Raw genomic sequence first — 24,529 nt, 5'->3', positions numbered from 1 at the left:
ATTGACTTTCAGCACTGAGGTTGATTGATACTATATAATGATCTGTCCATATTAGCTGTAGCATCATAATATTGAACTACTTAAAGTCTCTCCAACTGAACGTTTGGCTGAATGACTTTCAAATGTTTCAGAAAAAAATAAACTCACATCGAACATATTATCCTCTTGTCTTAACCTTAACCTACATCGGGGCAGTCTCAAATTCAGGCTATTTGTCTAAATTTGAGAATTGAATTTGACTTTCCTCTTAAAAGAGCTCAGACATAACTTGAACCTGGTAAAAAAAATACTTGTAAACATTTCTGGAGTCAACTAGCCCAAATGAGATTGATGGAAATAGGGTSTAATATAAAACTTTCTGAACATAAAGTTAAAGCATACATGACATTTGAATTTGTTTCCACAATAAGAGAAGAGAAATAAATTGAAAACAATGGTTAAGTACTTTTGTTTCAACTGTTTACAGGTACAAAATAAACTAACAATATGATTCTTGCTTACATATAACGCTGGCATAATTTGCTGGCTGAAAAGCTGGCAAACAGACAACTTTACATTATGCCACTATTACTTTTAACAATAAAGCTCAACACTTTGAAGCAAGAATACTTTTGGTACGAAGGTGTTACACCCTTTCTCTGTATGCAGCTGCAGTGAAACATGGAGCCATTTTTACATGCACAGCTCTCCAGTAATGTAGCGGCACCTAAGTGTGTCAATATCATGTCCTAATTAGCCCCCAGCTCCCCGCCCTGGATCTTTTCTGACCCAGTCAGATCCATCCTTGTAACAAACACACATCCCTTCTAATTCCTCATAAGGCTGGACTTCTTAAAATTTCATCAGACGCTCTTAGGAAATGCTCTATTGTTGTTGTTTGTTAGTTTTTTTTCTAAATTGTTGTCCAGTGTTTCCAGTTTTAGAGGCATGTCCATATGAAGCATTTGGAAGATCAGCGAAAAGGCAACTGGAGCCTTAATGATTGGACTTAATGCTTTTAACAGACAGAAGAAACCACTGCTGTGTTAGGGTTAGGGCTCTAAATCAGCAGGAGTACATTAAAGGTCACTGTCAGGGCTTGTCAGTTCTACATTTACCTACTGGTTTACATTTCAGCACAAATCCAGTTTGATCTGTGATTACTTCAAAAGTTTGACAGTATTTTACACCTGACATGATAAAATGGTAACCAGTTCTTTGTGCCTTTTAAATTTTATACTAGATTGCCTCAGCCCTAAGATTTAGGCTTTTTGCTTCTTAACCACCTGTGAATGTTCAGCAGCCTCTGAGCCGGACCCTGCGGTTTTAACCTGCTAAATGTCCATCCTGTCCCGTATTATGAAACTAAGCAGCCCTCTAATGTCTTCCTCTTCCTGTCCGTGGCTCACTGTCCCTCTGTGATTACAGTGGGCAAATTGTTTAAGGATGATTATGTAATGAGAGTCATTCATTGTCAGTCATGCTTGACGAGCTGCTGCTCCTGGTGTTTCTGCTCAGTCCCGGGCGATTCGAGGGGAAAAAGTGGGAATGCTGCGAGGCGCAGGAGATGATAGTGGAGTTTAGAAAGTCTTTTCTTTCACTGGGGAAAAAAACCCAACTTTTTCAAGAGTATGCTTATATCTGACTACTTCTCAATTTACTCTTGGTCTTTTAACTTTTACTTACATGTTCACTGGTTGTCTGAGTCCCCTTGCAAAAGTATACATCTCCCCTAACTTTTTATTTTTTATTTTTCTTTATGCTATTAATAGAAACTGCAATTTATATTATTAGACTTTATGGAATACACCAACACAAGGTTGCGCACATACGTCAAGTGGGAAGAAAACGATGCAGGGTTTTCAAAATCCTTTTGCACATAAATATCTGAAGAGTGTTTCATGCATTTGTTTTTAAGAAACAAGTGTGGAACTACAGCTACAGGTTTTAGAAATTGTGTCTAMRTCAGCCTTGCATAAAGACTAAGTGTTTTGTCCATTCTTCTTTGTGAGAAAACTATCTATGCACAGCTWTTGTAGAACATTAATTTTGATTTTGACTGGGCCGTTTTCCACATGGATCTGCAGCTCCTCCCGATTTACCACAAACGTCATCGCTGCAAAGATAATGAAGAAGGTCGTGGTTCAACTTGAAGAAGTTCTGTAGTTGTCAGCAAAAAAAAAAAAAAAAAAAACAAACTTCATTCAACTTTATTTTCAGATGCAAAAAAAAAAAAATTCTAGCTATTGTTGGGAATGTGTTTGAACAAAATGTGTTGTGAATAGTGGTGTCATAATGGATTCTCTGATAAATACTCACTGATGGGTTTTCACCGAGAAAACATTAAAATATCGACACAAAGTTTAGCAGTTTTCTTTTTTTTTCTGTGAAGTTCACATCACATCTCTGTTTCAAACTATTGGTGGTAATACCTTTAATGCCAAGGATTTTAAATAGTAATTCCCCCCCACCCCCCTTTTTTTCCACCATACTGTTATGTTTCAGGTGGACTGTGAGGATTTTTAAAAATTTTATTTTTACTCTTAAACTGGCATTAAATCTTGGCAACAGTATTAAAGCAAAGGACAGGACTAACACAGGACCAGCTATATTTATAACTGTTTCTGGAACAATATGAGACAATACTCTTCATTAATTATCTTATAAATCTACAGTAAGACCTTGATATCAAGTGTAAATTTAGGACATTTTGTGTCTTTACAAACCTCTAACAAGTTCAGTTTGTTTTAAAACAGCTGAGATTCCCTGGTGGTACTTTTGGGAGCAACCAAAAGAAAATATGGTTTATTTTGTGAAAAAAAATGTTAACTTCCATCTGGTTGTACGAGTCTAAGCCTCTTGATCTGCGCTGACCGCAGGCTCTTCGTGATGCGTGTGCTGCACAGCTTTGAAACCTCAGTAAAATTTCTCGATTGTACCTGGATTTTTCAATTTGCACTTCTTCGGTGTATAATAATAGCTAAATCCAAAGCCTCCTGATGTGAGTCCCACTCACAAACACACATGCACACACACCCCCACACACACACACAATCCATGTGTGCCAGGAACTAAAAGTGTGTGCGATAAGGAAAGAAAAGGATTTAAGAGGAGACGGTTTGCTACCAGAGGCTCGTTAATCCTGCTTGAAAAGTTGGATTATAAATCCTGAGCAGAGTTTGTGAGATTATTGAACATAATTTAAAAACATCTGAGACACATTTAAATATGGAGGTTTGTTAGCAGGAATCTGTCTAACTTAAAAAGGTGGAAATTGTGAGATTTTTTYATTTCTGTGCTTAGTTGTAACGTGTAGTCCTCTTATAAGTTGCATATCTGCATATGGCCTTAAGTTTTTACTTTTACACGACCAAATATATGAAAAGTAAAATTGCTGAGATGTGAAAGTTTCTTAAATCAGTTGAACTTACAGTCCGTGTCTCCCACTGCAGAGGTTGACCCAAATCTGTGTTCAAAAAAAGCTATGTTTCCTTTTTGCAAATTTTTTGTGAGAGGATAAAAYGGTAGTTTGTTGCATTTAGAACATTTCTAAAACCTCTCATTTATAAACCACCAGGACGACTGAAAATATAATTTTTCATAATATTAATGAAGAAACATGATGACACACTTTGTAGGCCACCAGTTTGTAGTTTGTAACTTTGCTGCATAAACCTTTGTTGAAGATCCTGTTTTTAATTTCTGCAATTTATTAATTTAGATTAAGACTGTTTGATGGTTGGGTCATTAAGTGCATGTATTTAAACACTTTGCTCTAAAAAAAGAGACCTATTTCAAAGTTGAGAGTTTTTAAAACTTTATAATTTCATAAAAACAAAAGACAATAAGAGTCTGATGCAAATGTCTAACCAGTTACAGCTAAATTGTGAAACCCCTCCAGAATAATGTWGACTTTTTAATAGCAGCTAARATGCTTTCTATTATTATCTTTTGCTTGACCACTGTCTGGCTTGCCTATTAAGCACGGTAGTCACAGAGGTAAGAGGTAGCCGATGAATTATTAATCCAATGGATAAGTCTTGATGCTTCTTGTGTCCAAAATKTTGTCTTGGCTCACTCCAGTCTATAAAAGTCAATCTAAAATGCTTACTCTCCTTTTTTAAATCCAGTTTTTCCTTTCCTCGCTTCCAGCAATAACTTTGTCTTGGATATTCCTTTAGTATCTACCCATGTTGCATGTTCACTTCTATTTTTTTTTTTCTGATTTTGTTTTTCTTTTTGTTGCGTTAACACGTGCCGTTTCTTTGTAGCAAAACCAAAATCCCATTTTAACGAGCCTATGCAGGGCTGGAACACAATATTCTGATTGGTTTTTCAGCTCTCAGGAGCTGTGCTTTATGAATGTCAGTGTGCATCAACAAAATGAGTCACAAGAACGTCATTTTAAAATTCAGACACTTCTCTAGTGCCTCTCTAATTGCACTGCCTCTGAGGAGTTTTTGAATCCTTTATTATTGTTATAAGGCTCTGTTACAAAGTTGTACGTTCGATTCCAGCTTTTTCCTGCCACAACGTGCCCCTGTACRAAGGCACTTAACCTCAAATTCCCACTCACTCTGAGTGGTCAGTATGACTGGAAAAGCTCAAWGTAAGTTCAGTCCATTTACTAAGTCAGGAAACTGTTTACAAGTTTTTAATCAGCAGTTGAATATCTAAACTAGTCCAGGTTTTCCAGTTTTTCTCGTTAGTCCACTTATCAAAGAATAGCTAACAAAATTCTTACATTTAATCAGTATACATAAGTGACATTTGACTTGATTTTCTTTTCTTCCATCACGTGACAATTTCACTGTTGGTAGAAGRAAAAAAGCAACGATTTGAGTGACTTTATCGAGGGACAGTTTGCCGAGGTTTGATGAGTGACTGACTCCTCCAAAACAGAAGCTTGTGGGCCTTACCTGATCTGTAGCTGTCATTATTGATCATGATCCGAAGTGAGAACAGTGGTAAGCCTATTACAGAGCAATAGATCTTTGCCCAAACCCAAATATTTTCTATACTTCTTTAGGTCATTTGGCAAAGAAGGCCCCAATATGCCTCTTACTGCTCCAAGACGTGACGTCTAGCTCCATCACATCTTGAAGCGAGATGTCACAGCACATTTCCAGGCATCTGGTGGAGTCCATCCCTCAGTGGGTCAAAGTGGTTGTGGCTAAAAAAAACAACAAAAAAACAATCTATGCTGTTGTTCATAGATTAATGCCTAATCTGTGAGTATTTTACATTTTTATCCAAATGGAAATGACTAATAAACTTCTTTAGGAGTCAACAAAATGAGTCGCAAGAACATTTTCTTTTTATTCTTGCCAGAGTCAGTCAGTCCRTCAGTCAGGATGATAACAGTCTTCAGTTATGTCTTGCTAATCTCTTCTTGTGTCTCTCACTATGAATCAACATGTGAACAGTGGCTGTCACAAAGCAGCTGAGCAGCTGTGACAACCACAGATCAGTTGGTGTGTGTGCAAATGTGCTTTTGTTTTTGCCAATAGCATTGTGCGTGCGTTTGTGTGTGCAACTGTGTGCACGCTTGTCTCTTAGTTTGTGTCCGCCTGAGCATGTTTGTCACCAGGGGCTGGATGCTGAAATTTAGCTCCAGCGAATGAGGGAATATTCGGGGTGGTCATGTGACTTTGTGATGTCAAAAAGAGAGAGAGAGAAAGAGAGAGTAAGGTGCAATTTAGCCCCACAGCTGATCTGTGCAGCGCTCAGAGAGAAGCCGAGACAACCAGACACAAACACACACGCGCGCGCGCACTTTCGCTTTTTCACTGCCATGCACTTCTTTCCTTTCGCCCGTAAGCGCACATGCACTTTACATGCCTGACATCCATGCAGTTGCACACACAAACAACTCCAAGGAATCACTCTAAAATAGACAGGGGATCATTTCTTTCCTCTACTTCTCAAGATCACAACTGTTTGGTAAGTGAAGACTCCTCTGCCTCCTGGACAGCAGCAATAGGACACTTGAAGCAGAAGAAAGCAACTAAGGACACGGGAAGAGGAATCAAAAAGGACAACCACAACTAAGGGAGCGGAAAAAGGCTCACAAGCAAACAGGTTGGAGAGAAGATCAACAGAGGAAAGACCCACTGCAGTGCATGAGAATGTCTTTCCTTTCTGGCTCACCCTGGCAGCAGCCTGGCATCATTAATGGAAACAGTGGGTATGGACAGCCTTCCAGCGGGTATCAGCAGCAGCACCAACAACAGCAACACAAACCTCCCGGTACTCTCTCCGGTGCCAGCGTCCCTGCCGTGGTGGCCTCTTCTCCACTGTCGCCCTCCAGTCCAGCTGCTCCCCACCACGGCGACCTGCATTGCCAWGGCCAGATGGCACCAGGAGGAGCCACTGCCACAACACAGACAGGATCCAGAATAACTCTGATGGAAGATGAGGGGAAAKTAGGCCGAGTCAGCACCGAGGGGAATTCATCKGGGATGATGGYATCAGGAACCCTGAGCTTCACCACRCCATTGTTGAAAATAGAGGATGACTGGTCTAGACCAGAAAGGCCAAAGGAAGATGGACTTAAGGTGGGAGTGGTTGGGGCTGTATTAGGGAGCGCAGGACAGAGCCCCAGCAGCCCTCTGTCGTCACACTCCTCCCCAACTTCAACATCGCACTCCCCTTCTYTCTCACCAGGGAGAGTATTTTCGAATTCTGTCATTGATCCTAAGCCATTTGGACAGAGCGATCTCCAGCGAAATATGGAGGGATTTTACCTTCAGGGATCACAAACAGCTGTCCAAGGACACATCTTCTCACCGGTTTCGGAACGTCAGGAAAAAATACCATTAAGTCCATCCATCGGCAGAGATACAGTTTCACGTGAAGTAAAGAAAGAGGATGAGARGATAACAACTGGAAGCCTGTTGAAAACTCTGAAGGAAGATTCTAATGCAAGTAAGCCTGGACATCAAATACTCAAGCCATACTTAGGGGAGTYAGGTACAGATGTACTTGCTCCTTCTGTGTCTGACCTAACAGGTAGCAAAGCTAGCACCGCATTGCCCACAGGACATGCACCTGCATCTCTGTCTCCACCCCACAGAGCTGCCGGTAATGCAGGGCTGAGTGTTGTTGGAGGGTGCAGGTCAGACAGAGAAAACTTAAGCCATACTGAAACGGGAGCAGCAACACGTGTTCCACCAAAAAGCAATGTAACCGAGAAAAGAGTTGCAAGTCCTGGCCCGGAACAGGCTTTCAATCAGCACGAGGACACAACAAAAAGAGAAACCAAAACAATGAGAGGTAATGACATCSCTCAGCGAACTGCAGTGAGACGTGCAATGTCTGACTGTTCACATCTGTCTGTTCCCATGGTAATGGCTGGGGCATACCCTACGGGTATGACCGTCACACAAGTGATGGCACCCAGCTCGCCAGATTTCATCCCAATGGGAACACCCAGGCCCTCTTACCCTCATGSAGCTGTCCGTCGATCACTCACGGTTACCGACGGTTCTGAAGGCTCCGCTTCAATGGCAACGATGATCTCAWCTCCTTTAATGATGCCACAGGTGGTGCCGTCTTCTCCTCCCCCTAAGAGGCATCATGGGGGCTGTGAAACCAATGTTCTACTTCCTGTTCCAACTCCTGTAGGAATGCTGGCTAAAGGCGCCCAGGACACTATGACAGTAACCACCGGTAAGACATCTCTCCTGTTTGGTATGTGTCTGGGGTCAAATGAGAGACTGAAACATGAGAATATCCTCATGTTCACAAGTAACTCATTTCTTTAAATGTCTGTTGCTGGTTCCAACTATCATGAAATTAATTTTCAAAGTTCAATTCTCAGACACTGCATAACCTTTTTCAATGTAGATGTCTACTGAGGACACACTGTCCTCCTAATGTTTATCATAAAAACTTATGAGTCTTCCATTTCTGCGTTTCTAGTGATTTTGCTTCATATTTTTCTTYGATCAGCTACAATCAGCAGGGTGCATTGCTACTGGTTCTGACTTGTTTCAGCTTTTGTTGTCAGCTTCAGTCTGGGTCCGCTGTTTGCTCACATTGAAATGTGTGTTCTTTAATTTTTAGCCTTATTGGCTGCTAATTTTGTCATGACTGAACAGATAAGTTATAGCATGACTTTGACTCTTCTTTTATATAAAGTACCTCCATACAACGCCTTTGCTGTTTTGAATACAAATATTTATTTTTTGGGTGTACTTGCCACGTCTCCAGAGTTGAAAACATCCAACAGAAGTTAATTGTTTTGATTCTCAGCCATGATTGTCTAGTTGGCCTCTAAAACRGAGGGGAGGAGCAAAATGTTGGTGTTTCTGTAGCTCTGCTGTCGGTAGTTGAAACTGAAGCTAATCTTCTAYAATTATCCTGCAAAATGACATGTACCTCAGACATAGGTGGGGATTTTTTTGCACTGCATTCRTCTCCATTGAACCTAAACTCATCAAAACYAAAATTAAAACCAAGATGATGAACATTTATTTCTGTTGTTTCCCTAAAATAAAAGTACAGACTGTTCTGTGAACTGCACCTTAAGAGTGCCTTTTATGTCTAAGTGATGAAGGCCATTTTCTGTTTTACTGAATGTAAAATAGCAAATGGAGTTTTTTTTGTTGTATGAATGTGGAATCTGAATTCAAACAAGTAATCTGACTTTCACAACAAGTCATAAGTAGTTTTAATTTGTGGTGGTTTTGTGGAGTGGTGTAGCCTTTTTAACAATCCTGGGGGGAAAAATGGAATCAGAAACAAAACGGGTAACTAGAAGCAAATGATTCAAATGATTATATTAGTGCTGGTAATGTTTCAAAGCTTATCTGCCTCAAAGATGGTTTCCTCCTTTGACGCAACAGCGCTTAGTTTAAATCAAGTTAATCTACCCCTAACGTTTTACCAGACAGGTTTAAGTAAACAAGATTTTCCATAAAGAYGTAGAAAATTGAACAAGTTAAATCAGTAGGAGTGCTCGTTTYCCTCAGGRCTCGTTTCTTTGCTGTATTTCATTTAATTTGAGAATTGTCAAACAATAWGTTAATTATGTTTTAATGTTCTCTGGTGATGGCTGGGAAATTKTGTTAAAGCTAATGTTGAAATTAAAAGACTGATATTCGCATCTTTAATATTATAAATCTAGTAACATGCATCAGTTTTTTTGATTTAAAACTRAAATGTGTTATTTCCACAGTTTGTTTTYGTATCTTTGGTCTTATCAAATCATCCAGAGCATGATGTTCTGCTTTTCAGGCTACAGACATGAGGAAAGCGGGGACATTGATTAGACATTGACTCTGACTGTACTCATTCAAATATAGAACAGCTATTTCTAGCTTTGTGTCTGTCTGCGTTTGTGTAGGCATTGTCTTGCGTGTGTGTGTGTGTGTGTGTGTGTGTGTGTGTGTGTGTGTGTGTGTGTGTGTGTGTGTGTGTGTGTGTGTGTGCGTGCGCGCATCTGTGCGTAGGTGAGCAGCGTTCACTGACGTGAATCTAACAGATTTTTAAAGGCAAACGCCTACATAGACACACAGAGTAAACATCACGTCTGCACTCTCAGATCATTCATCACCAAAATAAAGTAACAAATTAATATACACACATAAATGGTGCGTGTACAAAAAAGAAATAAAAAAGAGTGGCAGACAGAGGTAATACCTTTCTAGCGCAGGATTAGCCCCCACCTCGCCACTGAGATGTTTTCTCGGATTTTGCTTGGTTTTCAGGATGCGTTGCTTATTGGTATCAATCAGAGCAGCAGGGTGTCTTTCAGACAAGTCATTTTTCATATTCATTTCTCATTACATAGCCATATGTAATAGATTAGAATATATCTTGTATATGTATACACACAGACTGATGTCTTCAAGCATTTCTTTCTGTTACTTGTGATGATTTTATTCTTCTAGCTAGTTCATAGAATAATTTACAGAATATGACCATACATCAGACACATTGTTTGTTATTGTTTTTTGTTTTTTTGTTTGTTTTTTCGGTGCTGGGGGTTAACGACACGGTGGCTACCGAACAGGAGTCTGGGGTGTTATTGAGGTTCTACATTTTTCAAAATTTGCTTCCCACATTTGACACAATCTGGCTCCTGTGCTGAAGGGTCGAGACTTTGTGACGCACAAACCTGAAGCTGTTGTAGAATTGTGCTTTCCGTCTTCTGATTGGTTTTGATTCACATTAACTTCTGCAAAAGGAGGAGCTTTCCCTGAGCTGCATTCATGCTAGAAACACATCTGACGCAGCCGTTCATATCCTCATTTTTTCAACTACACTGTGCGATTGATAAACCGTGTATCTATCTTTGGTCTTGTATTGCTTATAAAATGAGGGCAGATGGTAAATCCAGACAAAAACAATCTGAGAGCACAAAGTTATAGCTCATTGCTTGTGGCCGTCTGCAGCTTGTTGTTGTGCAGTTGGAGGAGAGTGAAGGTGAACTGCTCCCGGTGAAGCGTCGGATCCAAAAACAGGTGCAGGAGGGGTGTACCGCATAAACCCAAATCATTTTATTTATTTAAAAAGGACACATTTAACACTCTGATCATTAACTTAAATGCAAAGCGAAACACTTTTCGGAGTGAAGTCTTGTCTGGGATTCTCTCAATTTWCTCTGAGGTTAACAAAACCAGCAGTTGCACCAATCACATACTGTACAGAGTCTGTCCTTGCTTTTCGGCATGCCACTACTTTCTTTTTTTTTTTTTTTCTTTTTTTTTTTTTTGAAGATAAGATCTCAATTTCTGAAGCTATTGTTGCATTTTGTGAGCAAAACTGCAGGCGTAGTTCGTCCCGCATGCAACAAAAAGAGCAATCGATGAATCGAGTTACGGTCGACTTGTTTTAACACATTGCCATTGATTTCATGTGTCACAACACAGATAGTTTCCTGTAAAAGTTTCAAAAGCTTTTCAGCTTTTGTGTTTGTGATGCGATAAATTCTAGACTTTGAAAACTGATCTGCCCTCAAAACTGCTGTAAATAAATCATATTTGTTGATAAAATACAATTAACATTTTTTTAAAGTTATATTTTGGATTTCAGGGAGAAGCAAATCTAACATAAATTCCGTTTTTTAAGAGCGACGCTGATACTTATTCAATTAGCAGGTGTTATTTCAGTAATGACGTACTCGCCTTCGGATGTCCAAATGCAGCACCTTTTCAAACTATTTAGAGGCCTTCAACTTTTTTACATTCCGTCACATGACAAATTTCAATGTACTTGTGAAGCGGAAGGATATTTATACTTTTTACAAATAAAAAGCACAATTTTTACAATTTCAACATAATTTTTTTTTTAGAACACCCAAAATTATCTTACAGCCCAACGCCTAAATCAGCTAGACTGCCAGTTAATCTGAAGTCCTCTCTAAATCTTTTGCTCTCTCCACCACAAGCAGTTATTCCATCAGCAGCTGCAGCTGATTGCCGGCAGCTGTACGTTTTAGTCTGCAGTTTAATGCCGGATGAGTCACTAGGCTGATGTTGTTGGGTGCAGTGAGACAGCACTGAAAATGACCATTTTACAAGCAACAAATCACCAGTTTGCTAATCTGAAGCTATGATATTCCAACCTCTGCTTTACAGGTATATATATATATATATATATATTCAGGAAAAAAAATCACATGCAGTAATAAGGACATGCTCATGTGTCTTTTAAAAAAATATGTGTTATATACAGATATAGCATTGTAACTCTGATTGTCAAATTAYATTAGCCATACATACTATATTTATAACACAATGTGAGATTCACGGGTTCAATCTTAAGGTTTTAATTGGTCTAAGTAAGTGTTAGTTGATTTTTTTTTTTTATCACATATCACAACAATGCTCTGCACATTACTGGTTAAGACCAKATCRTGATTTATGAGACCTTTTTGAACACAGTGTCAAGGAGGAAATGTAGCCAATGAGCTCAGGAAAGACAGTGGTTGCTACAGATCTATTTGACTGGTGGTAATTTGCTGGAATTTGTTTTGTTGCCTGACATGTCATTGTCTTTGACAGTCGCCAGAGAGAATGTTCTAGACGTCCCTTTGCCGATTCCTGGTTTCGCAGATCTGGATACAATRCGCTTGGATCACAAGAAGGAGCTCTAGAAATGAAAGAGGGCCGTGGGGGTCGGAGGGCTCTGGCTGTTTCATTACGTCTTTGAAATCTCTTCTTATTTTTCTTTGCTGTTCTCTAAAGAAAATGAATTCTAATCATGCACATTTTCTTTGTTAGACACCAAAACACTGCAGGGAGCCCTGAACATTAAAATTCATGAGACTACGCCGCAGAGAGGGTTTAGGGAAGAGTTGGAGCAAGTTATGAGTTTTCGTCGCACTAAGCTTAACGTTGCCACGTTGGAATTGACTTCATTTACAGGGGAAGATGAAGAGGCAGATCGCTTATGCAGATTTTAAAYGGCTTTAACTGAGCACCGAACATGTGTGGCRTTTGCTTTTCCATCGCCAGACAACGGCCTCACGGTTTGTTTTCTTTGCTCAGATTGAGACTGAGCAAGCACGAAGGCACAGGTCAGAATAACACAATAACYGTATGTCAAGTAATGACAGCAAGCAACAGGCTGCGTGTGCCATCAGGTAGTCGTGAAGAAGCCTGAGCAGCAAATTAAGACGAATCAAAGAAAGGAGAAAAAAAAAAAGCAGGGATGATGCAGACGGTTCAGTTCAGAGGGAGATGAAGGGACGCCGCATGGCCTGTCCACTCTCGGTTATGTAACAGACATGTTGGTGGCCTCAGAGAGCGCTGGTGTTTTTCTAACCCTTACTCTCCCAGCTGTCTGTCGTTAACCATCAGACTTATGTAAACGTTGTGACTGAGTCTTTCTCCTTTTGATTATCACTTTGCTCCTTCCTTTTTTTTTTTTTTGTTTCTTCTCATCTCTCTAACTAGACATTTTTTAACTCTGCTCCTGTACCACTAAGTATGAGTGGAGTTTATTGGAAAATGACAAGGACCAAATTTTCTATCCACATGCTTCCTACAGTGCTCCAAAAAAAAAAAAAAAGATTTGTCCTGTTTCAGGTTTCTCCTGTTTCTTTATGTCACACTTAAACATTTCAGGTCATCAAATTTGAAAAATCAAAAAAGTTTCCAAATCAAGACTTTGTTTAGTTATTCAAACTGAACTGATGTTTTTCAGGAAAGCAATATTTTTTGCAACTCATCCCGACAATGATCGAATCTTTTACATTGCTTTGGAGGAATTCTTTCCCCATTATTCTTTGCAGATTATTTTATTCCAGCCACATCAGCTGTTCAAGTTTACCGTTTTTAAATCTTTTGAAACTTTTATATCTTGCTGAAAAGTTACTCGTAATTATGTTTAGTCTTATCTATTTCCCTTGTTTTTTCTTATTTTATCGTGTGCCAATTTAAAAAATGAAGTTATSTCTGTATGTAAATTAATGTACACATTTGTGCTTGAAACAAAACAAAATTACTTGGTAAGATTTTGTGTTTTTGGAGTGAAGCTCGCTCCAGAAATGTTATTTGAATTTGTTAAGGCCGTCAGAGGTGCATCGTCGGCATTGTTCGGATAAATGTCAGCCCAGGTGCACTTGAGCTTAATGCCATGAATTATTGCTGGACACTGATTTTAAGGTCTTTTTAACGGAGAGCAGAATTCAAGGCTCCATTTGTTATCATTAAGATGCTTTTTGGGAAATATGAGACGGACCTTTGCCTTGTTTCTGGTCCATCGGTAGTTTTTGGATTGGATCCTCCCATGGAAGCCATTTCCCCCCCGCTCTCTTTCGTGATGTTGAAACCTGAAGCTGCAGAGGAAAGCGAGGCCTGCTGTGCTCTGCATGTTGTTCTGGTTTGTTCTGCGACAAGTCATTGATGGAAACTTAATGAAATGTTGGAGACTTAGTGACTGATGGTACCAGTGACCTTGTTTCTCATGTGCTCCTGAATTTCTTTAGATCCAAGCATTATGTGTTGCATTTTGAGATCTTTTAATATACTTAATGTTGTCAGATGGGTTCTTTTGAAGATTTCTCGATTCTGTAGGWTTGTAGCACAAGTGTTGAGGCTTGAAAAAAATTCATAGTTAATTTGTGATTTATCAACAGCAGTAATTACTCTTTACAATTGTCCTAATTACTTTCCTTAGATTTTCATCCTTAATAATTTTTTTTTTTTACTTTTTTTGAAAACGGAAATGTATAAAATACAGCTACACTCCTTGGCTGGACTGTGATTAACAAGAAGTATCAGGGGTTGAGCTTTATCATACACTTAACTGCATAAGTGAGTCCTTTCATCCAACAGTTTCTTCTCTACAACTTTTCACAGTTGGAGAGAAGATTTAATCTCTACAATTTTGAAATTAGAAAGAGTTTAAAATAGATCTTTCTGGATAATATTTCAAATGCAATGTGTTGCTCGCAGTTTGAATTAATTAATTTATTTTTTTGTGACAGAAAAAAAAATAGCATTTGAAATCCCGATGCTAAACCCCCACCGTCCACTGTCAGTGCTGGGGATGACCGTGCTGACATGGATTTTGAGGAGACAGCCTGTCACCATTGTGAGCTCTTACATAAGGCCGTGCATTAGACTAAATGGGTTGTCCTGTTTACCGAGCAGACCCAGAATCATCTGCTGCTACGACCTACATACAATCTTCCACTTGGTTGTTCAAATCTATAAATAACAGAAGTGCAGATGAAAAACTAGGAAGTGATGCGATGTGATACCTTTCTGTCGGTGAAAGATGTTTCACTTATCAGAACCGCAAGGAGAATGTGTTTCTGTTAAGTGATGCAATTTATTCAGTTTGGTAGTTGCTTGAAGTGTTTGAGAGTTTTATTTTTTCTTTGAGTGTGAACATATGTGCAAATGTAAACTTTAAAGAAAGCRAGGAAAGACTGCATAACCATGTCACTAAAGTCATAAGGGCATATTTGAAATAAATTAGAGATGATGTATCTTCACTCCAGTCAGAATGAAACATGTTTGAGTGGATTAATTTCTAGAACATGGATGTTTATTCTGTGACGTTATTGACTGAATCAAGGAAATTTAAATTAGGATTGTTTTTATTTCTATTGATTTATAATGTGTTTCTAAGTAAAAGTTGATAAAGAAGCTTAAATGTGTCAAACAAACATAATTCATTATACTTAAAGCAACTTTTTYATTTGAGATAAACTGAAATTGTGATGGACATATTAACATAATTTCATTTTTAGCTTTGAATTTGACATAATGCAGTGAATGTTAAACTTTTTTTCTTCTTTTTCTTAAATCGGTGCTCTTAACGGTCAAATAGTGAGTGTGTGCTAAGCTTTTGTGATCCTGGCTGCAGTGATGGAAACCTGCATCCATTTATTCAACAAAACATGCATTAATTTTCCTGAAGGCAGATCAGAGCAAGACTAATGAGTTCAAGACACCACCTTGCCAGATACTTTGCTGCTTTTTCTGGCACAGTTCAAATAAAAATCCTCACTCCCTATCTTTGCAGCCACTGCTGTCAAAACGTGCCACATGATCGGTGCTCTTGTATTTACAGAATTAGCATGTGAATGCACCCATTTGAATCAGCTTTTTTACTTGTCTTACATGTCTCTTTTTCTAATCAATTCTTTGGTGAGCTATTTTAGGACATTGTAAAATGTCAGCCTCATTTGTGTCCTCTGAACCATTAGAAATGAAGTATTTTAAGCAACAGCAAAACTCGCAAACTAATCAACTCAGCCTTTTTTTTTATAAGCCAAACACAGGCCTGTTTGTGTCACATAAATGTCAGATTTCTTTGAAATATGACTACGATTTTAAACGCATTTCTTAAACAATAATACATAATAATACATCTGCCCTTATTTGCAGATTAGAGAAAATGTTCATATATTACAAGTTTTACACTTGAAGTTATAAACTTAAATTAAATTATTCAATTCTTCGTTCAATCAAGTCAGTAAATTGTATTAATTCTAATTAACCTGAAATAATTTATATTCTACAACATGCATATTCATTTCCAGATAATCTACCAGGATAAAAGAACAAAAAATACACAATGGATGTTAAAACTTTACAAACTAGGCATTTTTGTGGTAAAATGTCAGTTTTGTTTCTGTTGACTTCTGATTTCTAGCAAGATGCTTAATATTACAGGTCAATACTGTCCAAAATGTAGACTTGTTTATAATTTAATACAAAAATTATAAACTGCTTGGTAACAATGGCTTTGGCAAGAAGATCCTTTAGTAACCGTTTGGTATTTGCCCAAAAAGAGTTTATACCAGATCTGTTTTTTATTTACATTTTACAAGATCTATTTTAAATTAGGTTGGTCACGTTTTCTGAAATCTCCAAAACTTGGCATTTTACCAGCTAAATTGTATGTGCTCACTGTATATGGTATTATCAGCTATTTTCTCAAAGTTTACTTTATTAAATTAGCTTAACTTTGACCACAGAACTCTTTCCCTGGCAGTGAAATCTGACAACAAGGAGAAGCAGGAGAAGATGGACATCATCTCCAGCAAGACGGACAGGATCGACAACGTGGACAAGAAGAAGGAAGAGCAGCTGAAGAAGGAAAACAACACCGACAAGAACCAGAAGCCAGAGATGATCCTCAAACGTGAGGAAAAGATGGAGAAGCTGAACGACAAGGCTAGCGAGAAGCCGGAGAAGGTGGACAAGCCGGAGAAGACCAACAAGGATGAAAAGAAGGAGGAGAAGGGAGGAAAAGGCCCGGCCAAGTCTCCCACAGGCAACGGCAGCAAAACCGTGCCAAGCGCCGACAGCAAGAGCAAGGTGAGCATCTGTGACACACCAACCCAAAGTGCCCTTCACACACACACACCACACACTCCCTGCTCACAAACTCACATCAGTCAAGGTGGCAGCGGATCCAGTGGTAACAGAAATGCTCTTACCACTCCAAAGTAATCTTTGATCATGTGGATATTTAATGTGGGTGTTTTTGGATCTGCTGTGGTGCGTGTGYGAGTCATACCTCAGGCCACTTTCCATATCATCTGCTCTCTGTGGGTTGCTCAGTTCTTTTATTTGATGCTTTTATGATTTACTGCTCATTACCTACACAAGGTGGGTTTCTGGTTGATCTTTTATTATCTTTTTTTTTTGTGGTTACCATATGGACTCTGGCTATGCTGCCATATTTCTGTTGCTGCTGAGATTTCACCGCTGCATTTTTTCCTCCCCTCTTTGCTCTCCTTTATTTATGTTTCCCTTCCTTCCCTTTTGGGTTTTATTTATTTATTTTTTGCTACTCTGCCCTTTTTTTTCCTCCCCATTTGCATTCATAACCCAGCCTGATGTGGGTCCAACCAAACAAAACTCAGCCAAATCGCGTCCATCCACCCTTTCCACCAATGATGCGGCCAACTCTGCCAAACGCCCCTCCCCCCCTGCAGCCAATAAAAAAAGCCCTGCGCCCAAGGCGACCACACCCACCGCTGCAAAACGTCAGCCAACCACAGGCTCGACCAAGGCTGCCAAGGTGAGTTCAAATCCTTTGTGTCGTATATGAAATGATGCAGCRAATCAGTAAAACCTTCAYGATGAGAAATTGATCAGCATGTTGTTGCATARARGAGTAGGGAAACGTCTCAGTGACCAACCGTGCAGTGTCCATTTAAAYTTCACAAGAACTTTATAATCAGGACATTTCATTTCTGCTTGCAGACRCTCATAAAAAGGTGTTTATTTTTTACCCACACAAAATCTCCCGTCTAATAAAACTTTAAAAGTGCTTCTTTTCCTGTGGGACGTCAGACATCATGGGCCATCCCTCTGTCCCAAATCTCATTTCAAATCTCATAATATTAAAGCTTCATCCCACCTGCTTTTCTTCATGAATTTTAGGTGTGCGCCTTAACCTTTCATTAACTTCCATCCTTTGTTTTACYCATCGCTGCCTGATTAGAATTTTTTTGGCCTGTGTGCACACTGCGGCGAAAGGAAGCACGCGTACCAAAGAGGCAGAAATATACATTTATGTTCATWCTGTCACACAAAAGGATTAACATCCTCATAGGGCGCTGTGCATGGAAGCTTAAAGGCCACTGATACTCGGCGCCTCGGTAGAAAATTATGCAAATACCACGGCGAGTCTTTATCACGTTTAACTGAGATAGAAAAATCCTCAACAGTAGAGCTATTTCACAAAGCCCTTACTTTGGATTAAAACACCTACCTCTGCTTATTGCATTTGACTTCTGATCTTTTTCAGTAACAGTCAGTGTTGTTTAAAAATGTGCTGGTGATTTTGGAGAAATTTGATTTTAACGGTGTTGAAGTCTTTTTTGTGTGACAAACTGCTCTACTCAGGAGTCTAAACGGAGAACCTTTAAGCACAAAGTTACACTTTTTAATGGAGAAAGAGAATTTTACCCTTAAAGGTAAGACCGTGGTGACTGCTGTGCTTTTGTGTGCTTGGCTGTCGGTGCGATTCAGCCCCTTGCTTAGACATATAAATGTCTCTGTGGTGTCCCATTATTCAAAATCTCCTTTCACTCTTACTAAACATGACTTTAATACTTGTATCTGTACTTTAAGCTCAACTACAACACATGACTTGGTGGCAAACCATTTAAACTGATAAATAATACCAAATCTTCATATAGTTTCTACTGTTAATCAACTGCAGGCAATAAGTGAGTCCTGTGGGTTTGTGCGTTTGGTAAACGACCCAAGTGAAGTGGCCCAGYCTCTACTGTCTGCTTTGAATTTCAGACTCCAGAAAATGGCGCCGCGGAGAAACGCCCACCCGTACCAAAGGCCACGCCCACTCCTCGGCAGGCCCCCAGTAAGAACGGCACCTCTGCGGTGGCTGCAAATAAAGCCACAGGTACACACAGTGTCATCTCTGACAAGACATCTAGAGTTTCTATTCTTCCTTCCACACAATTACTTTCTAAAAAAACATCGTTGTCTCTGAGAGTCACTCTAAGAAAACCTCCGACTGTAACTGGAGCAGTGAGTCACACTGGCACCCCTCAGGCAAAAGGCTCACCGAATTGTTATCATATGTTGCACTTTAGATTCAAGTGCAACCTTTCCTAGACACCGCACTCATATTTTTATCTGCACATCACAAACAGAATCTCACCTCTCTAAGAAAGGAGGCTGTGAATCAGTCAAGGACATGTTTGCGTCAAACTGCCGTCTTTTTTTTTCTTCCCCYCTCTCTTCTCAGCTAGCAAAAATGACAAGAATGAGAACAAGACGGGGGAGGCCAAGAAACCCAAAACTACAAGTAAGAAAAGTAAAGTTTTATTCCTGATTACAATATTAAGAGCTGTGTAAGATGTTAGATAGCATAGTTAAGACTGAATGTGATCGTTTCCTACTTCACAGTTRTTAAAAGGTAATTCTCTTGTCCCCTYCAGTGCGTCCTCGCCCCGCATCCACAGCCACTCCGGCAACCCCATCTGCCTCMACCAACGGCGAAGGTGCCGCCTCCCATCGCCGCCGCGTCATCACAAAACCACCGGTGCCCAAGCAGAACCCTCTAGAGAAGAAGACAGCGGCGCCTCGCCCTCCCCGAACCCCMCGACCCATCAACACTCCGACGCCAGATCTGAAGAATGTGCGCTCCAAGATCGGATCCATCGACAACATCAAGTACCARCCGGGAGGCGGGAAGGTAAGGGGAACAAAAAAAGGGGGTCTGCACCTGTGAGAGGTTGATAAATAATTCAGAACAGAGATGTTCCTGTCAGGATTCCTGAAAGGTGGAACAACAAACAAGGTGGTAGTTTGTAATTCAAATAGCTGTCAGGTGCTACATTATAATAACATGGTTTGTATTCCAAAAGGCTTTTTCTGCCGTTTCTACATATTGTAGTTATATTACAATGCAGTCAAACTGAGCTTTTTCCTGTTGGGTCATCCCAACTGACTTGATACCAGTTAATGGTATCAAGTCATCAACTCCTGGAGTAATCACAAGAGGAAATACTCAATTGTTTAATTTGTCACAGAAAAATACGAATAAAATCAAGCCTTGAATTTCCATTCATTTAGTGAGAGACAAAAAAAAAGAAAAAACTGTTGGAAAATAATTATTTTCAGACAAATTACAGTTATAAGTATCYCAAACAATTTCTATAAAATAAATGTCACCAACTCATTGTTTTAATTTATGCATCACTCTTCTTAAGTTAACCAGAATGTTAAGAAACATTCAGTTTTTACATACATGGCTTCTTGTTTACCTGGGGTACAAATGTAAAAATAAAATGGTCTGTGTAAATATAATGTGTAATGTGACACTGTAGTCTGTTGTTCTTAGCCACTCTTCAAGATGGCAAAGACAGGAGAACATGCCATTCAGCTAATGTGGATGTGTGTTGATCTTCTTCRATCAAGAAATGACTATAAAAAGTAGCCACTATATATGACATATATGCCTAAATAATAATAATGAAATAACTTTWAACAGACAACTTGAACAATGACAACCCAAGCTGGAAGACTGCCACCACGCACAGTGAGAAGTATTGCAAGTGAGGCAGATAAAATCTTCACAACTGCACTAAATTATGCAAATTATGCTTCTGACATGTAGTGAAAATGGCTGTATATTTAAGAAACACTATTGTATAAACTCGTAGAACTGATACAAAAAAAACTGATACACACGCACACAATAAAAGCTGGAGCGCGATGTTTTTGTAATGAGCTGCAAAGCTTGAATACAGAACCGAGTCCAGGCGTTGCGGATCTTATGGCTGAGAAAATAATAAGGGCTGCTGTTTTAACGCCGGCCTTAGACCACCACTGTGTTCTGGTCTCAAAGTAACACCAATTAGCTGGTGCTGATCAGCATAGSTGGTCAGACTTCTCTTTGGAGGATCGTTTAATTAAATTAAATGTCATACACCTCTGCTCGTATATGTTGCGCTATGGTGTGGAATATTTACATAACAATAAAAAGCACCTCAGGCACTTATAAAGGAAACTCGGCCATAGCCGTGACAGTGAGRCACATAAGATGTTCAAATGAAAAAATTTGAAAAACTTTCATTGAAAACCAAATCGCATAAATCGTGTGAACCTTGAGTTAGTGCACTTTTTTAAAAGTAATCACCGTTACACCTTACAGTTTAATTAAGTGGTTGTGTAATTTCAGAAATGGAGTGGGATTATTTTCTTTTGAGTATCATTTTTCAAACGGGGCTTTCTGAAACAGGTTCCWTGACTATAATTGTTCTCATAATGAGGAGATAAGCAGCTATAAATCTCTCTGATAACATCTCTCTCTTTCCCGGCATCGATCCACCGCCGTCCTTTTATTCCTTCATCTTTCTGCCGGCTTCCTCTGTCTGTCAGCCCCATCCAACATGCTCCATTATCGGTATTCATCGGTGTCTAATTCTATGTCTCTCCCTCCCTGTGTGAGTCTATGTAGCACACATGGACAGACACCTGGGAAAACATTTAAACATGTGCAGCTAAGCAGCCTTCGTTCCATGCCAAACGCTTTGCCTGCACGTCAGATCTTGTCACGTCTCAGTGCCCTGACTGGGTTGTCTGTCTCTGTCTCTTTGGTGTTTGTGACTCCTTGTCTTGGGGAGAGAATTGTGCTGTCACTTTGGATCATGGACATGATCCCCTTATCTGCTTGCCTTGCCTTGTGATATTCTGTCAGTGCAGCTCATCGTCGTTTGTCCATCTWCTCCAAGTTGTCTGTCACAGAACCGGGTCTTCTTTTGGCCACACTTCAGTTCACAGGCACCGATTGCTAAGACTAAGACTGAACTTTTAATTATGCATTTGAAGAGYTCCTTTTTTCAGAGTGGAATGGTACAATTTCAATCATCTTATAAAAGGTATACATTTCCCTCAAGAAGTTTCAAGAAAACGAAAGGTTATGGCATTATTCTAATTCGTTTTTTCTGATCACTCACCATGTCAGAATTGGTGGATATTATTAAAGTTAGTTTTTTTGCATAGAGCCCATAAACTTACAATGAGTTTAAGGTCACGGCCATCCCACAGGCCTGATTTTAATCTGCCCAGTCTAAAGCAGTTTTTATGTTTAGGATCGCTGTCCTAATTGCGCACACCGTTGTGTCCGAGCTTCACTGCTGTGAGTACTGTGTGACTTCCAGAAATGCAGAAATACATTTAAAGGATGTTATCTCACAAGATAAAACTGTGGTCTGTTTGAGTTATTGACTGATGTCAGAAATGTATCAACCAAAGGCCCAATGTCTCTTATTGTTTTAGAAAAAAAAGTTTTTATCATGCAATTTTTCTTTTACTAGATAGTATTGTACAGTGCAAGGTGATGACACCTTGTCTCCTGCCATCACCTGATAGCTGATATTTAGCTATTTACATCAAACTCAAATATAAAGTTAACTAAACTATTCTTAACTCAATTGTCTGCTATCTTGCTGTTCTTTCATTGGAGGTAAAAGCAAAAATTWATTTCTTCTAATGTTTCATATTCAGGCATGGGAGACTTACAACATCTACTATTCAAATTATTTTATATTAGTTAGTACTAAATCAATGTTGTATTCTTACAGATGCCTCTTCATATGTTTTGACACTTTATTAAATTATGCAGTTCTTTATCCTTTCATCATACTGCGTATATGTTTATGCTTTTACATTTTCTGAGATATTGAAAGCTCATTTCGGTTTCTTGTTATCTAACAGCACAGGAGCAAATTTTGTCCTTCTGTTCTCCTTAAAACGTGCAGAGCTCTCTCCGTCAGATCKGTCCATGCGTCATTAACCTTCTTTTGCCTGGTCGTRCTGTGGGGCTGCAGGCCAGGTTGCAGCAGCCTGTGGCTGGATGGMGCAGGGTTCACAAACCTGCCCACATCTGTCAAATCCTCCACAGACCCACAGAGACGCCATCTGCACTGAATTTATCTGAGAGAACAGCAGACACGCGCCTCTTTTGGCGTCACTCCTTTTCATCTTTACTGTGACCTCTTGTTTTCCCCACAATTATCAGTGTAATGTTAGATACATTTCTTTAAACTGTATTGGCCTTGGATGGGTTATTTTTATGTGTGTATTTTTACAGGAGCCCTTGGGGGGTTCCTCTGTCGTCTTATTTTTTTGTCAGACGTGCTGTTTGTCACCTTCCAAAATAAACCACTGCCCTGAATCACACTTATAAAGACAGTGTATCCACCAAGTGTTACCTTGTTTTTATTTATTTATTTTTTGTTGTTGTTGTTCTAATTACCGTCCATCTGAGATTTAGTTTTTTAGTTGTTTTTTTTTGGGAATGGGACTAAAGTTCAGACCATTGTTGGGATGTGTCGTCTCATTCTTTGACTGGTCTTATGCTCCTCTGTGCAGCTGCTTTGCAGCCGCCTTTGCAGTACACATTTGAATTTTTTCACATTTTGTCACATTATAACCCGAAACKTAGCTTTTTTAATGGGATTTTAGGTGACATAGCAACACAAAAAGTAATAAATAAATACAAATTGTAACAAAAAAGTGAGGATTTTGATTTATTTAAAGATGAAAAATCAGAAAAGTGTTGCACGCAGTTTGTATTCGGCCTCCTTAAATCAGATACCCTTAAATAAAATCCAGTATATCCAGCTGTTTTCAGTCCCCTTGTGTGTAAGTTGCAGCCAGCTGGTTTATGAAGACCTGCAAGGTTTATAAGCATCAAGTAACGTCAATGTCAGATTTATTTATATAGCACTTTAAAACAGGTATAAATCTGCACCAAAGTGCTGCACAAGAAYAACACAAATAACAAAACAGAGCACAAAACAAAACATCAATTAAATGCCAAAGAGTAAAAATGAGTTTTAAGAAGCGATTTAAAATGATCCAGGCTGTGGGCAGATCTAATCTGGAAAGGTAAGTTATTCCATAAAACAGGAGCAGCAACAGGAAAAGCTTGATCTCCTTTCCTCTTAAGTAACATGCCATGACAGCTTATAAAGAAATTTAAAGATGAGTTTATGGCACAAMGAATCTGGTTAGAAGTATCGGGAGATAAACACAAGGTTAAGCTAAGAAAAAARTCTAGAGGCTGGTTTGACTAAAAACTAAAGATACAACAGGAAAACCTGATATCTCTGTCCCAGACACTCTCCACTCAATTCAGCAGAATTAGATAAGGATGACAAAACCTGCAGTCATGAGATATCACCTCCCAAAGAATGCATACAGCAAATATAGCACATTTACAGTGACAGTTATTGAGATGTGGGGTTGAATACATACCCTTTCCACAGTATGTGCTAAATTTTGTTGGTCTGTCACATAAAATCCCATTAAAACCTTAATAAAACACAGACTAAAATAGTATATGAATGCTTCAGCAAGGCGCTGTAATTGTTGATTCAGTTTCAATAAATCTGAACTAATCTACTGTTTTTTTTTTCATTATCATTTTGAAGGCGCTCCATCTGCTTTAAATTTAAATATCTTCCCTGATCTATTTGCACAGACTGTGTTTGTTTAAAATGTTTCATACATCCAGAGGTTCAGACTGTGAACTAGATGTACTTGATTCATGTTGTGTTTTCTCCCACCCACTCCTTGATGTTCATTGGCTG

The 24,529-nt window shown here is 39.1% G+C and overlaps 1 protein-coding gene across 2 annotated transcripts in view; it reads left to right on the top strand.

The window, feature by feature from the left end:
- The window catches only part of LOC103479288 (microtubule-associated protein 4-like), an 89,773-nt gene that overhangs the window by 47,592 nt on the left and 17,652 nt on the right, over window positions 1–24,529 (top strand). Inside the window, exons 1-6 of one of the 2 annotated variants that reach the window (XM_008433645.2) lie at window positions 5,698–7,650; window positions 16,441–16,766; window positions 17,287–17,475; window positions 18,711–18,825; window positions 19,174–19,233; window positions 19,367–19,623. In XM_008433645.2, coding sequence (XP_008431867.1) covers window positions 6,102–7,650; window positions 16,441–16,766; window positions 17,287–17,475; window positions 18,711–18,825; window positions 19,174–19,233; window positions 19,367–19,623 — 2,496 coding nt within the window. In that variant the 5' untranslated portion in view covers window positions 5,698–6,101. Of the gene's footprint in view, window positions 1–5,697; window positions 7,651–16,440; window positions 16,767–17,286; window positions 17,476–18,710; window positions 18,826–19,173; window positions 19,234–19,366; window positions 19,624–24,529 lie in introns of those variants that run through there. The other variant, XM_008433643.2, reaches the window with a different exon arrangement.

This window comes from Poecilia reticulata, linkage group LG17, assembly GCF_000633615.1.
Source record: "Poecilia reticulata strain Guanapo linkage group LG17, Guppy_female_1.0+MT, whole genome shotgun sequence".
NCBI classification, from domain to species: domain Eukaryota; kingdom Metazoa; phylum Chordata; class Actinopteri; order Cyprinodontiformes; family Poeciliidae; genus Poecilia; species Poecilia reticulata.
The sequence above is the reverse complement of the archived record's forward strand: the minus strand, read 5'-3'. Positions and strand labels throughout refer to the sequence as shown.